General features: G+C 36.2%; 1 protein-coding gene and 1 long non-coding RNA gene across 21 annotated transcripts in view; one reads left to right on the top strand and one right to left on the bottom strand.

The window, feature by feature from the left end:
• Window positions 1-15,081, top strand: part of CNTN4 (contactin 4) — a 922,691-nt gene that overhangs the window by 734,620 nt on the left and 172,990 nt on the right. For all 13 annotated transcript variants that reach the window (XM_049098179.1, XM_025451427.3, XM_025451465.3 and 10 more), the window contains one exon: window positions 7,741-7,938. In XM_049098179.1, coding sequence (XP_048954136.1) covers window positions 7,741-7,938 — 198 coding nt within the window. The remainder of the gene's footprint in view (window positions 1-7,740; window positions 7,939-15,081) is intronic.
• The window catches only part of LOC112662844 (uncharacterized), a 171,812-nt gene that overhangs the window by 29,118 nt on the left and 127,613 nt on the right, over window positions 1-15,081 (bottom strand). The gene's annotated exons all lie outside the window — the stretch shown is intronic.

The raw sequence follows: 15,081 nt of genomic DNA, 5'->3' as shown, positions 1-15,081 counted from the left end.
TTGTATTGGAGAATGATCTTGAATCTATGTGGGGCATAGTCAATTATCTGTGTCAGCCACAGGTATAGGAGTGGTAACTGGTCGGCCAAATGACAGATCCATGCCATCCCTGCTCTACCCAGCACCAATTACTCATGAGAAACAATTACTGAACCCTGGGAAGTCCTGCTTGATGCTGAAGACTTGTCTAAACCAAGTTCTCTGAGCTTCAAAGTATCCATTTTAGGGGTTCTTTCAGCCACAGGCATGATTTCAGCAATCTACATTATAAAGGGCCATGGTCATCATTGTAAGTATTCAATGCCCATTAGTCTATGTCATAATTAATTGAGGTACAGTATCTTTCCTATTCCAGCCCTTCAGATTTCACCTTCTCTCAGACACCTTCCCTCTCCTTCTGTTTCACAAAACGTTGATGACTATATGACATGACAATTCAAATATGACTTTATATTGATCATTTAGGGTCTTAATATGATTAGTGGTTTTATCCAGAGGCATTGTCACTCAGAAGCCAGTCTATGAGCCACTCCCTCTTGGGATAACTCACAAATCTTTTACATGACAACACACTCTTAGGCTCTCCTGCCACCTGTTTAATGATGCAAAATCACTAGTACCTATTTAGCCCTTAAGGTTTCTGGTACAATTCTTACTTTTTCAGAAATTACTTTAGATTACTCACAATTTATAACGTCTTCCTTTTCCTAAGTTCACGGAAAGACAAAATATTTATCAATCCATTTACAAGCAAAAAACAAAAAACAGAAACACAGTCTTAAAAGTTGACATCAACATGTTTGATGTTCAGTGTGACTTGGCAGGGCAAGTATTCTTCTTATTCCTATTTTTCAGATGAGAAAACTAAGGACTGGAAATTACTCTCTCACCAATTAGTGCTAAAGCCAAGACTCAATCCATGTATTTTGGCAACAAATCCAGGGATCTTTGAACTGGGTTATGCTTTCTTTCCCCTTTGCCCAGACAAACCACCAAGAGGTTCCATTCCCTGTGTTCACTTCCATTGCTGAGCTGAGCTCAGTACTTTTGTGCAAGGCTGGTGTTTAGTAAATTTTTGGCCAAAAAGTAAACCAGTGAATGTACTCGTATAACCCATTTTATCTATAGAATCACCTAACATACATTTTTCACATTAACCTGCTTAGAATCATGTCTTAGTTTAAAATTCAACTTTACAACACCATACAAAAAAGTAAAATTGGTATTGATAAAACTATCTAAAAGTAAGGAGACTCATGCTATTTAAATATTTTTTTCAAAGTGAAAATTACAACATAAGAACTAGAATTGATGCCCTGTTAATTCTAATATCTCTTTTCTACACAACACAATACAGCTTAATTCAAATAACTGTAGTATAGTGTTTATGTTCATGCGTGTGTGCGTGCGCGCGCGCGTGTGTGTGTGTGTAGTTCTAGTTCTAGGGGTGCCTGGCTGGCTCAATTTGTGGAGCGTATGATTCTTGGTCTCAGGGTTATGAGTTTGAGCCCCACATTGGGTGTAAAGATTACTCTAAATTTTTTTTTAATTTAAAAAAATTCCAGTTCTGATTTTGTCAATAAGTATCTATGTGATTTTTAGCAAGTTCCTGGGTATCTCTGGATCCCACTTTCATCTTTTGTCAAATTAGGATGTTGGATTTGATGTTATACACATAGAATTGTGGAACTTTAATCCCAAGAGATACCTAAAGATCATCTAGTTGTACTCCCTCACTTAGAGATAAGGAAATTTACGGATAAGGAAAACTGATCTTTTCTAGCTCCAAAATAAATTTGGAGAGGAACATATGGGTTCCTAACAGAATCATCTCTTCTGAATACTGTGACTACCCACTTACCAAATGTGTGAATGTGATCCACACATGTACTTTCTCCAGATTTAAGTTTCCTTCTCTGTAAAATTGAAGGGGTCATACTAAGGTTCCTTTCACATTTGAAACTTTGAGGATTAAGAAGGGCATCTTTGAAAACTGACATTTGTGCTGCCCTTGGGACAGGGCTTTGCATGTTATGAAGTATAGCATAACTCTAGAAAGAAATTAGCAATAGAAACTTGTTAAGAGCATCCACCAAAGGACTCTGATCACAGGATAAATTTGCTCAATGAATACTTAAATTTGAAAAAAATTTGATGTCTTATATGAAAACTAATAACCCAAAATTCTTTGCTATTGGCTCAAAGATGTAGAAAAAAGAACCAAGTAAGAGTGAAGATTTATAGCTAATTTCCTATAGATTTGGATCCTACAAGTCAGAAAACCATCATTAGATCTTTCTTCAACAAGTATCGCATTAGAACTAGTCTCAGTATTTTTCAATTGAGCATCAGAAGCTTCACAATCTATTAAAAGTATTCTATTCCAAGTATGTTTACTGAGTTGTTACAAATTGCCAATGGGACAAGAACTGTCTGTCACTTCCAGAGCAATTAGTGTGTGAAAACTTATCAAAAGAAATCTGTCAAGTTTGAATAAGTATAAATATTGCATGGAAGTCCCTAAGGAAATCAAACTGAGTGGGATACATTTTTGCTCATTGTAGCTCATGAGAATTTATTTTGTTTTATTTACTTGGCTCTATTTTTCAGAACGTTGATAGCATTTCATGTAGCCCAATGGATTGATATTTTGCTCTGATAAAAATTGACTTTGTTTCTTAGGGGAAAACTAGAGTGTCTATTGAGTGATACAACAGTACTGGCTCCTTTCTTTCAAATTTTAAGAGCTCATATTTGCTTCCTGGAGGGAGCACTGGAATGGGACTATAGCTAGAGCACTATTATATACAGATCTTCCTCACCTGAGGATAGGATCACATCCCAATAAACCCGTCATAAGTAGACAGTGCATTTCATACACCTAACCTACCAGCCATCATCACTTAGCCTCACCTACCTTAAACATTCGCAGAATACTTACATTAGCCGACATTTGGGCAAAGTCATCTGACATAAAGTCTATCTTATAATAAAGTGTTCAATATCTCATGTAATTTATTAAATACTGTACTTAAAGAAAAAGTAGAATGGATGTAGGGATATAGAATGGTTGTAAGTGTATTGTGGATGCTCCTGACGGTGTGGCTGACCGTCTATGGGGATCTATGGCTGATGCCTCTGCCCAACATCACAAGGAAGTGTAGGACGGTGTATCGCCAGCCCAGTAAAAGATCCAAATTCACATTTTGAAGCATAGTTTCTCCTGAATTCATACTTTTGTACCATTGTAAAGTCAAAACATCAAAAGTTGGGACCACCTATTATTTACTTTGCCAGTTTTTATTTTTTTATTTATTTATGATAGTCACAGAGAGAGAGAGAGGCAGAGACACAGGCAGAGGGAGAAGCAGGCTCCATGCACCGGGAGCCCAATGTGGGATTTGATCCCAGGTCTCCAGGATTGCGCCCTGGGCCAAAGGCAGGCGCCAAACCGCTGCGCCACCCAGGGATCCCATACTTTGCCAGTTTTTAACTCTCCAACCTTACCCTTTCTAGGCTTCAGCTTTTTCATATCTTTAAAATAAAGAAAAAGACAAGTGATCTGTTGGATAATTTTTAGCTTTATTACCCATTTTACCTGCATTGATGTCTCCAGTATCATTACATCATATTTCTTATGCTACCTCCTCATTGTCCTGGACAAATAAAAATACGTTACTTACAGGTAGTAACATTTGCTATAAAGAAAAATAAGTTGATACATTTTATAGAGATGTCCTCATTTCAAGGGACTCAGCATTTAGCTCAATATGATCTCAGCAGTGTACCAGTCAAGACTTTTTGAATGACCTTTGCATTTTGGGACTCAACAGTATTTACAAAGATCACATGTTCAACTGGTATTAGGTATGATCTTTAGCATAATCCATTTTAGACAGTTTCTGGCAACTGTGGTTTGTTCCTTTTTCTACACCATGAGAAATGGATATAATGTTATTATTACATTTTGGAAGCTTATTAAAATTTTGATTCACCATTTTGTTGCTTTCTTTTGTTTAGAGTCACTTAACAATCCTCCCCACACTGAAGTAAAAGAGTTGATAATATTTATATAGTAATTAATGTTTCTTGAGTGGAAGTCATTGCCGTTTGTCCAGGGTTTCCCAAACTAGGTTTTGTGACCTATTAATAGATGTTTTAGAAAAATCGTATATGTGTAGTGGGGATTATTGGGGTGGGAGAAGACTTTATGATCAAGTAAGTTTGTGTGCTTAAACATGCTGTGAAGAATTTGAGGAATCTTGGGAGGTTAAAAATCTCTTGCAAGTCCAAAAGGATAAATTTAAAAATCTGTTAAACTTTTTTAATCTAGGGCTTCTCAAAGTAATTCGATCATGTAACTCTTTTAAATTTGGGATAGGTGAGAGGGAGACAACTTCTATTAACAAAAAAATTAATATTCCAAGGACCAGAGTTTAGGAAATGCTGTGGTATATGCTCACAGTTGCTTGTGTCTTCTGCTAAAGCACTAAGTCACTTACTGTCACAAGCAGTGAAACCAAAATAATTAACTAATTTTTTTAATAAATTTATTTTTTATTGGTGTTCAATTTACCAACGTACAGGATAACACCCAGTGCTCATCCTGTCGAGTGCCCACCTCAGTGCCCGCCACCCATTCACCCCCACCCCCCCACCCTCCTCCCCTTCCACCACCCCTAGTTCGTTTCCCAGGGTTCGGAGTCTTCCATGTTGTGTCTCCCTTTCTGATATTTCCCACTTATTTTTTCCTCCTTTCCCCTTTATTCCCTTTCACTATTTTTTATATTCCCCAAATGAATGAGACCATATAATGTTTGATCCCTGGGTGGCTCAGCGGTTTAGTGTCTGCCTTTGGCCCAGGGCGCGATCCTGAAGTCCCCGGATCGAGTCCCACATCGGGCTCCCGGCATGGAGCCTGCTTCTCCCTCCTCCTGTGTCTCTGCCTCTCTCTCTCTGTCTATCATAAATAAATAAATAAATAAATAAATAAATAAATAAATAAATAAATAAATAAATAAATCCTTAAAAAAAAAACTAATTTTTAAAGAGCCAAACAACATGTTAATTGGGTATGTTTTGTTATTTTTACTTTTTTGTTATTTTTACTTTTAAAATGATTAACTTTTAATGATTCAGATGTGCTTATGAATCAGAGTGCTTTCACATAAGAATCCTCACTACTGAGACTCAACTACAGGAAACAAACTGAATGTTACTGGAGGGGAGGGAGGGTGGTGGGAGGATGGGGTAAACAGGTGATGGGCATTGAAGAGGGCACATGATGTAATGAGCACCTGGTGTTATATACAACTGATGAATCACTGAACTCTACCTCTAAAACTAATAATGTACTATATGTTAATTAATTTAATTTAAATTAAATTAAATTTATAAAAAGAATCCTCACAACCCACCTGCATCACATTTAATATTATTCTTGCTTGATGGGTTAAAGGTTGAAACTGAGAATGTTTAAATGAATTCCCTTATGTAATACAGGTTTGAATTTTAGTCTTTTTTTTTTTAACTTCAATTAAAAAAATAACAAAGTAAGTGTCTTTTTTTTTTTTTTTTTTTTTTTTCTGATATCCATGGTCCATACAACTTTCTAGTTGCCTTGTCCCACAGGATTCAGAGGTTGCTATCACTGGCCACTAGTAACAATCTTGAAAAATGTCTTAGAAAAAGAAAATAGGTCATGTATTTGGTTACAACTCTGCTTGGAGAGATGTGGGTTGATTAATATTGTGCTGGTAAATTACTTTCTAACTTCTACATTGTGATTTTGGAGATGCTAATTTATACTTAAAACTCTCCTATAGCTAGTTAGGGGATAGACAGAGTTCTCCTCATTGTTCATATGAGAAAATAGAGATGCTCAGAGATTACTTGGTTCGCCCAAAACTCACATACCATACTGACTAAATAGTACACTGTACTGTGCTGTTTGCTATGTTGTTTGTTAAAATATCCTGTTCCTTTTTTTTTTTTTATGGAAAAACTACCATACCAATTGAGCTTCCTCATGACCTATTATAGGGACTTTCCTCCCCCAGATTTTAGTTTCTTGAGGAAGTGACTAGCTTGCTGGGAAGCACTTGCTTATTTATACTGAGTATCCTCTTGACATCAGCATGGGGTTACTTACAATTACAGGCACATGTGTAAATAAAATGATTAACTGTTCTCATATAAACATAATTATATCTCTCTAAAATACTACATGTGGAAATGTTATAATCCAGTGATTTAGGGAAAGCAAAGCATTCCTTTGTATGTAAATAGTGGATTATTAAACCAGAATAGGTTTCCAGTTGTACATTTGGTTATTGTGGTCAATTACGCTTAGGACTCATCTAAGTATTAAACAACAGAAGTGCCTTTTACAACAATTAGTGTTCTCTATAAAAAGCTGACATATTTCTGCCATTTCCAAGGACATCACATACATTTGAACTTTTGCCAAGGAGTCTATTAAAAGAGAGACATATAAGAATTCAGCTAACTAGTTCTAAAACCAGAGTCTTCTTTTGCATCTAATTGTTCCCCCCTCCCCCACCAAAGTAATTTCTGAAGATGAAATGGGCACATTATCTATTCAGTGCCAGTGACTAGTATATCACTTTTCCAGCTTTGGACAAATCTAAAGATCACACTTTAAAGAGAGGAATCATGGAATGCCTGGAGATAAAGTTTGATTTCCTTGGAGCACAATAGTTTACTGCAGCAAATCATTTAAACTCACTGTCATTAAGGATTCTTCTTTGAAATTAAAAGCATGGGATCACATGTTAATTCACAAAACATTTACCTAATTCTTAAGAAAACTTAGAAGTTGGAAACATACATTTTCAGATATGGCTACCTGTTGTACTTATCCCACTGGCACTCTGCAATGAATAAGTATCTGCAAAAAAGTTGCTCTTGGACTGCTATTTCATCCTCTCTTATGAATATGATAAATTTTTCAGCCAACATTTTTAAATACACATTTACATTTGAGACCAGCCAACCAGTCAGTGTGTGCTTAGCAAGTATTTGCTGCAATATTAAACCACCATCTCACTCAAATAATGGAAAAATAGTTCAATCTCACCAGGTAAAAAAAGAGTAAGAATTAGCATTGATAATGTGAGGCATTGGGAGAAGACTAAATTGAGACTCAGGAATTATTCTGTCCTTAAAGTAGGGCTACGAGTTTGGATAGTTACTTTGTTGCTCTGTGCCAAAGTTTCTCAGTTAATGGAAAACTATAAAATGCATTGAAAACCACAAAGTGCAATGCAAGTATGTGGCACTGTGATGCACTATAATGATTATTATCTATAAAATGAAAGAAGTGATCTAAGTAGTTTTCAGGGTGGCTTCCAGCCTTACTATATCAAAATTATAGACTCCCTGGGTCTGTAATTTGAGCATTAGCTCAGTAAGTACTGTATGGTGCTTGGCACATGCTTAGTAAACTATAAATGCTCATTCCCTTGACTTAAAGAGGTTGGACTTCTTTTAATCAACTATCAGAGTAACTTTTAGTTCTCTAGAAAATAAACCCTTATTGACTGACAGTACAAGTACAGGTAAAATGCTTAAGGAATTGTGATTACTTCTTATTTATATTTGGCAGGCTAAAAAAATCATTGGTCAACAGTATGAGTTTCTAACTTGACCGTTTCTTTCATGTATATAGTATGTTCCAATGACGAAGACTATTTCTAATGATGATTCCTTTCCTTGCAGAGCTGAGCTATGCCTGGATCTTCAATGAATACCCTTCTTACCAGGATAATCGCCGGTTCGTTTCTCAAGAGACTGGGAATCTATATATTGCCAAAGTAGAAAAGTCTGATGTTGGAAATTACACCTGCGTGGTTACAAATACAGTGACAAACCATAAGGTCCTGGGGCCACCCACACCACTAATACTGAGAAATGATGGTGAGTTTCCTAAGGGATTTTGTTAATTCTGTTTTTGTGATCCCATATTGTATATGGAAAATTATATTATTGGCACACAAACTCTGTCTAAATTAAATTTAAGAAAAGTTTAATGCTTTTTACATTTGGTACCTATATTTTCTCCATTTGTGCAAGAAATAAACCCATGAATCCATTTTGGAAAACTAATTAGAAGTTTAATTGCTAATCTCAACAGGAATGGAATGTGGATTTAGGTAAGTATAAATAACAAAGGAATCTATTTCTTATTCTTTTTCACTTGAAATGTGTACATAGGCAGAATGAAGTAGAAGGTTGAACAACTAACTCATTAATCAGTTCTATGTAATTTAGTATTCAGTGTCCAGAAAGAAGTTTTAAATTATCCAAATAATTTCTGGATTGATGATACTAATGACACAGCTCACACTGCAGGGAAATAGAGGAACATCAAGGCTTATTTGAGAAATACATTTTAATTTCCAACAATTTTATAAAAATATTTCAAGAAAATTATGAATTTCACCTTAATTATCTAGATGGATGACATAACAGTGTATGGTAATTCACTATGTGCTATTCAAAGACAATCCTACTGAATTGTATACCAAACTCTAGTACCACTATGCCTTTTACCCACAGTATATGTATTCTGTTCCCTCTTCTTGAAATGTTTTTCCATCTCTGAGTCTCAGCCTTTCATTTGGTTAACTTATTATTATTGGTTATTGGCCCTTTCCTTTTCTTCAAGTATATCATTTTCTTTAGGAAGTCATCTCTGTCTGAACCCCTCTCCACCCTACTGCGTCAGGTACCTTCTCTACAAAGTCCAATAAAGCCTATTACTCTACTCCCAAGAACTCTTCATTCCGTATCACAGTTACCAGTATATTTTCCTGTCTATCTAACTATAAACCTACTGTTTAGAAGCACATGCAGTGCCTTGGTCACCAGTATACCTCCAGCACTTAGTGCAATAACTAGAACATAGATGATTCTTAATAAATATTTATTGAGTAAAAGAAAACAAAGGCATAATTAAGTCTTTAAGTGTCTATTCCTTCTAAATCCCTTTCCCATCAAGTACATATTACAACCTTCCATTGTGAACAGGAATTACTACACTTTTTGTACACGTGAGGAAACTGTCAAACAAGAATGCTAATAACAAACATTCATTAGAAGCTTACTATTTCCTAGGTGCTCAGAATTTTACCAGGATTATTTCATTCAAACCTCAAGCGACTGTATGAGGAATATCCTCTTTTATTGTTTATACATGAATGAACTGGAGCTCACACATGTCAAATAACAAATCCCAAAGCCACATAGCTAGCTAAAAACTCATGACTCCAAGATTCACACTTGGCTCCCATGTCCTATTGATTCTAGAGCCTAATATCTTAACTTCTCACTCACTATGTTTCATTTCATTACACTATACCACCTTTTACCTTAATTTATACAAGAAAAACATGGCAAATTCAAGCCTAGAACTCATATTTCTCTCCATATATGTTCTTCTTCCCCTCTGTACTGAAGGGACTTAGTACCCAAGTGGGGATGTGAATCTGAACCTCCCAGAACAGGATATTTGCAGACAAATCATCTCTGCAAAGAGGGTCTGGGCATCTTTATAACATAAACCATGCTATGGAATTTTTTAGCAAATACCATATATTTCAGTCATTTATTTATTTATACATTTAACATGTATCTATTTAGCACTTACTGTGTGACAGATGCTACTCTGAGTGCCAGTGAGCAAGAACAATAGGGCCCTGTCTCATTGTACTGTATTCTCTAGGAGAACACTGATAAAGATAAACATAAACAAACAAACAAAAAAAACAGTTATTTTAGATAGTAATAAATAAGCCATATGATGAAATAGAAGCTCTGTGGAGTGGAATATCCACTTTAGGCAAGATTGTCTTGGAAAGCCTTTCTGAGGAGGTGACAGTATGAGCTGAGACCTGAATGATAAGAAGTCAGCCCTATGATAATCAGAGGGAGGAGCAGTGCAGCTGCATTAACATCACATGCAAAGGCCCCAGGGCCTGAAAAAAAACAGCATGTTCAGGAAGAAAAGAGAATGTGAACTTGGTTGGAGCACAGTGAGCAGGGTAAAGGATGTTTTGAGTTGAGGTTAAAAAGGAATCAGCAGCCAGATCATGTAGACCATGGGGAAGAGATTGGATTTTATCTCAAGTACAATGAGAAGCCTTTAGAGGATTTTATTCAAGAGAATGGTGTATGTTTTTTTCAAAGTTTGCTTAGTTACTGTGTAGGTCTTTAAATAAGTGAGAGTGGACACTGGATGTCCAACTGAAAGATTATTGCAATAATTCAGTTGGGAAGTGACGGCAGCTTGAAGTAGAGAGTAGCAGAGGAGAATAGAGAAGTGGATGGCTGGAGGATACAGTTTGCAGGTAAAGCTGCCAGGACTTGATGATGCACTGGAAGTAGGAGGTGTTGGAAGAAAATGCCAGGGATGACACATAGGTTTCTGGTGTCACAGCTGGGTTTATGGGAATGCCATTTACTGAAATGGTTTTACTGAACAGGTTTACAAGGAAAAATCTAGAGTATTATTTTAGTCATTGTTTGTAAAGCCAAAAGCATGACTTCCCTCTTGGCAATAGAAAGAATAATTTGTTTTGTGATTCTTGTCTGATCTCTCTATCATAATACTCATCTGATATTTTGACATGCGCTTATCAGCTTGCCTTCTTCTCCCACCTTGCTGAAACCCTGATCAAGCACAGGTCATTGGTTCATCCAACTTTGTTCTAGGGACCAGCACAGTGCTTGCCAGATGACAAATGTTAATGTAATATGTTGAAATAAGGGTACCTAGGTAGGTTGAACCTGACCCTTTGACTCAGGTCATGATCCCAGGGTCCTGGGATCGAGCCCACATCTGGCTCCTTGCTCAGTGGGGAGTCTGCTTTTCCCTCTCCCTACTGCCTCTCCCGTCTGCGTGTGCTTATGCTCTTTCTCAAATGAATAAATTTAAAAATCTTTAAAAATGTTGTAATAAGCTGAATTAAATAAAACTGAACATTTTATCAGTTTAAGGAGAAAAATAGGTGAAGGACCACTTTTTTCAAAAGTTCTTGATACTATCTCTCTAGACCTAAGGATGAAGAGCCTTTTGCAAAAGATGTGCTCCACTGGCATTTTGTACAGACTTATTTAAAAATAAATCCCTCTGACTGCTGCTTATAATGCACTTATGCCAAAATGTCTGTTCAGTGGTAGTATTATCCATTCAGGTGTGTCAAGTCACAAATGTAATGAAATATTGATGATCTGCTAAGACAGCCCAGGAGACATATTGCACACAGTTGCCAGAAGAAACAAAAATTCAGGAACATAAGAACTCCAGAATCATCACGGCACTTCAAGTTGCCAGCAACTTTGCCTTTTGCTTGGCTTTTAGACTATATCTTGACTTGTCTAGTATATCTTCATCAAGATGACAAATGTTTTTGACTAGAATATTTTATCACAAAATTAGCAGAATAAAGATATCATTCTTCAGCAATTAATGCCCATTCATTCTTAATTTCCATGAGAGTTGCATGGTGAAAATTCATACTATGTCTTTCCCACTTAGGCTAGAGTACATAAAATGGATACTTGAACTATATTATTAAGCACAAAATAGGTTACTTAATTAGCTCTTGTCTGGAGGTAAGAGAAAAGGAGAAATATAAATCAAGAAGAGATTGCAAAATAAAGATGACATTCTTGTTAAAGTCTATTCTACAAGAATAAAATCAATAAAATTATCATTCTGCATGATCTTGTATTTAGCGACTGTATATTAGACTAATAAATGCAAGGTTGTATAGAATTTGTACAATCATTTTGTTAATTGAAGCTCTCTCAAAATTTCACATATCCCTTCTGCCTCTGAAATATGAATAAGCAAGACATCAGAGTCTATTGCCTGAAGTGAACTAATTACCATGGCTGGTCATTTTCCCTGCAAAGTGCAGATGTAGTTTAAAGAACTAAATGTCCTCAATATTCAGGTTATTCCCTTGGAGTTTCAGCTAAGCAGTTCTGGACTGTGATTCATTATTTCCAGCCCAAAAGGCTACAGTGAGTCATAAAGAGTGAACAGTGAACATTGACTCAAGATAGATATCAAATGTGATGTGTCCCGTGTTTATCCCACTGACCCTATTTACCCCTTGCCCCCAGCTCACCACAGTTTAGCAAGACTTTGGTACTTTATGTTCCCTTCCCACTCCCACGCTCTTCACATGGCTCACCCCTTCTTATATCTCAAATCGTTAGTGGAATGTAGGGCAGGATGGTTTGAGGTAAACCCTGAGACTCTGGAACCAGATTCCCAGGGTGGAATCCAGTTTTACCACTTATTAGCTGTGTGACTTTGGACATCACTTGAACCTCATTTCATTCCATTTTCTCATCAGTCAAGTGAGGATGACAGTACCTAGCTCAGAGGCTTATCTTTTGCGTTAAGTTAAAAAAGTGCTTTGATGAGTGACAAAATAAAATGCAGTGTCAGTAACCTCCTTACCTAGATATACTCAGCATACTCTATTTTTAAAAACAGATTACATAGTGTATAGATAATATTATCCTTGTTTTATAAAATATATGTGGATGATGACAGAGAAAGCTGGAAACACTACTCTCCAAAATGCTAACAGTGTTAAACTTTGAAGTGTTTAACTTGCAGTGGTAAAATGTTCTTTTTTCTTCTATTTGCTTTGTTGTATTTTCTCATTTTTCTACATTGATTAGAAATATTTTGAGTTTTTAGGAAAACATTTGGTAAAGGTGGTAAAGGGTTATTTACAGATGGTTGGCACTTAGAAATCGTCCAACTTTATATCTTTATTCTTTGGGAAAGAAGAGAATTGAAGATCAGGGGAGTAAGATGAGGAAGCATCAGGATCAATTTCCCAGTGCTCTGTCACCATGCTACTTAAATGAGTTTCACAAAAGCTGTTTGGGACCCTACATTAATAGATTTACCTTGTTTCTTTCCCACTAGGATTTTTTACATTTTTTGTATTGATAGTTCTCCTAAACAACTTTATGTTGCCATGTAGTATTTACCTCTAGGAAGTATAAAATTGAGTTATTAGGCTAATGTGAGAAAATTTTTTATATCAGAGTTTATCTAGATATTTTAAATTTTGCTTTGGAAAGAAAATATAATTTGTCATGTGGAAAGTGCACCTGTTGCTTAGGTACCATGAAGAAAAAAAAGATTTAATTGAGAAAAGTGTATCATAATTATTTTTATGACAGGTACTAAAGTAGTCTCAGGATCAATATTGGCCAACTGCTGGTTATTAATGATGATGAGTTTGTTCTATTATGAGCTTCCTACACAGATCTCAAAGAGTTGTCCCAAATTTCTATAAACAAAAGTAATAGAGCATTAAGTCCAAGAGAAATCATAGATTTAGATGATAGTTATAATGGCCATTTCTTCTGTCTTTTTCTGTCTTTAATCACTATCCCTGATGTCCTCTAAAGTGGCTAAAGAAGAGAAGAATTAGCAGAGATTAGTACAGTCTTGGCAAAATGAGGTCATGTCCATGAGGATGTTTATGTACATTATATACACAGGTACATAATTGAGCAAGAGTTATTATTTAACCTTTGCCTTTTTCTCTGCTTTCCTTGAGGCTGGCTGGGGATTGATTTGGCAGTTGTTTTGCTTATTAGAACTAAGACAAATTTTGAGCAGTTTACAGCCAGTGTCTGTCGATGGCTTTATGCTTTTGTATAGTGTGTGTTAAATATTATTGAATATTATCCCTAATTAGAATTCTAGAGGGCAGCCCTGGTGGCTCAGCAGTTTAGCGCCACCTTCAGCCCAGGATGGGATCCTGGAGACCGGGGATCGAGTCCCATGTCGGGCTCCTGCATGGAGTGGAGCCTGCTTCTCCCTCTGCCTGTGTCTCTGCCTCTCTCTCTCTCTCTATGTCTCTCATGCATAAATAAATAAAATCTTAAAAAAAAAAAAAGAATTCTAAATAGAAGAGATACTAAGGAAGAGAGGGAAAGGGCTTTATCCTATGTTACAGTTCCAAAAGTTCTTTCTCTTTCTCCCCTTCTCTTATATATACATTTACAAACATATAGGTTATGTTGTGCAAATATACATATGCTTTATACACTAGATATATTGTTTTTGGAAATTAAAATGTAAACTTCACTTTTCTGAGTATTATACTTCCATTTAAAGTTATTTAAAATTTATGTTCATATATAACCAGAATAATTGGTGATATTTTTCTAAGTTCTCACCCATTTTTCTTGGCCTAATTTTATATAGCCATAAAAATGCTGAGTATGGTCGGCACTGAAGTATTTAGCATTCTCACCTGATGTCAGGTTTAACCCAGTGGACAAGAGACTAGCTGACAGCCTTAGCTTCCTGCAGCTTCAGAGCAAGAAGGACAGAAACAGATGGGCTGGACATAGGGTTGAGAATGTGCCTGACTGGTACCAACCAGCTTTCTCTCTTTTGGTGTGGCCTCACCTGGAATGCAGTGAAATGGGGACAGGGCTAAAAGTCAAGAAGAAAAGAAGTCATGAAATCTGGGCTGTGGTCCCAGATCTGCCACTAATTCACATAACAAAAATCATACCATTTCTTTGGTTCCTCATTTTCTTAGCTATTAAAATGAGTGATTTGTATATCATATCCACGTTTAAATCTAGTTCTCCTCTAGGATTCTAGTCACAACTTTTCTACGTTACCTTACTCAAATCTTCATATTCACACAGGCCAAGGAATATCAGATGTTAATCAACGGATGCTATTCATTGGATCAGATTTCTTCCCAATGCTAAAAACTAATCCTAGCACGAAACTAGGTGTACTCACTCTTTCTGATCAAAAAGGGGCATTTGTGAGCCTTCACCTCTGTGACTATTAGTGGCTTAGAAGACGCATTTCCCTTAAAGTTCCAAATTTAAGACTAAAAAATGGAAAGGATAAAACTAGAATATTATAGGGTATTCTATTATATTGATGCAGCATAATGTATTTTCCATTATGATATGTCATCAGTTTGTTGTAAACTTTTCTAATATTGCCCCAAGCTGGATTAGAACCTCAAGTGAGCATTAACAACCACT

The sequence above is a fragment of the Canis lupus genome, chromosome 20 (assembly GCF_003254725.2).
Source record: "Canis lupus dingo isolate Sandy chromosome 20, ASM325472v2, whole genome shotgun sequence".
Classification (NCBI taxonomy): domain Eukaryota; kingdom Metazoa; phylum Chordata; class Mammalia; order Carnivora; family Canidae; genus Canis; species Canis lupus.
This window is presented reverse-complemented; position numbering and strand designations above follow the sequence as displayed.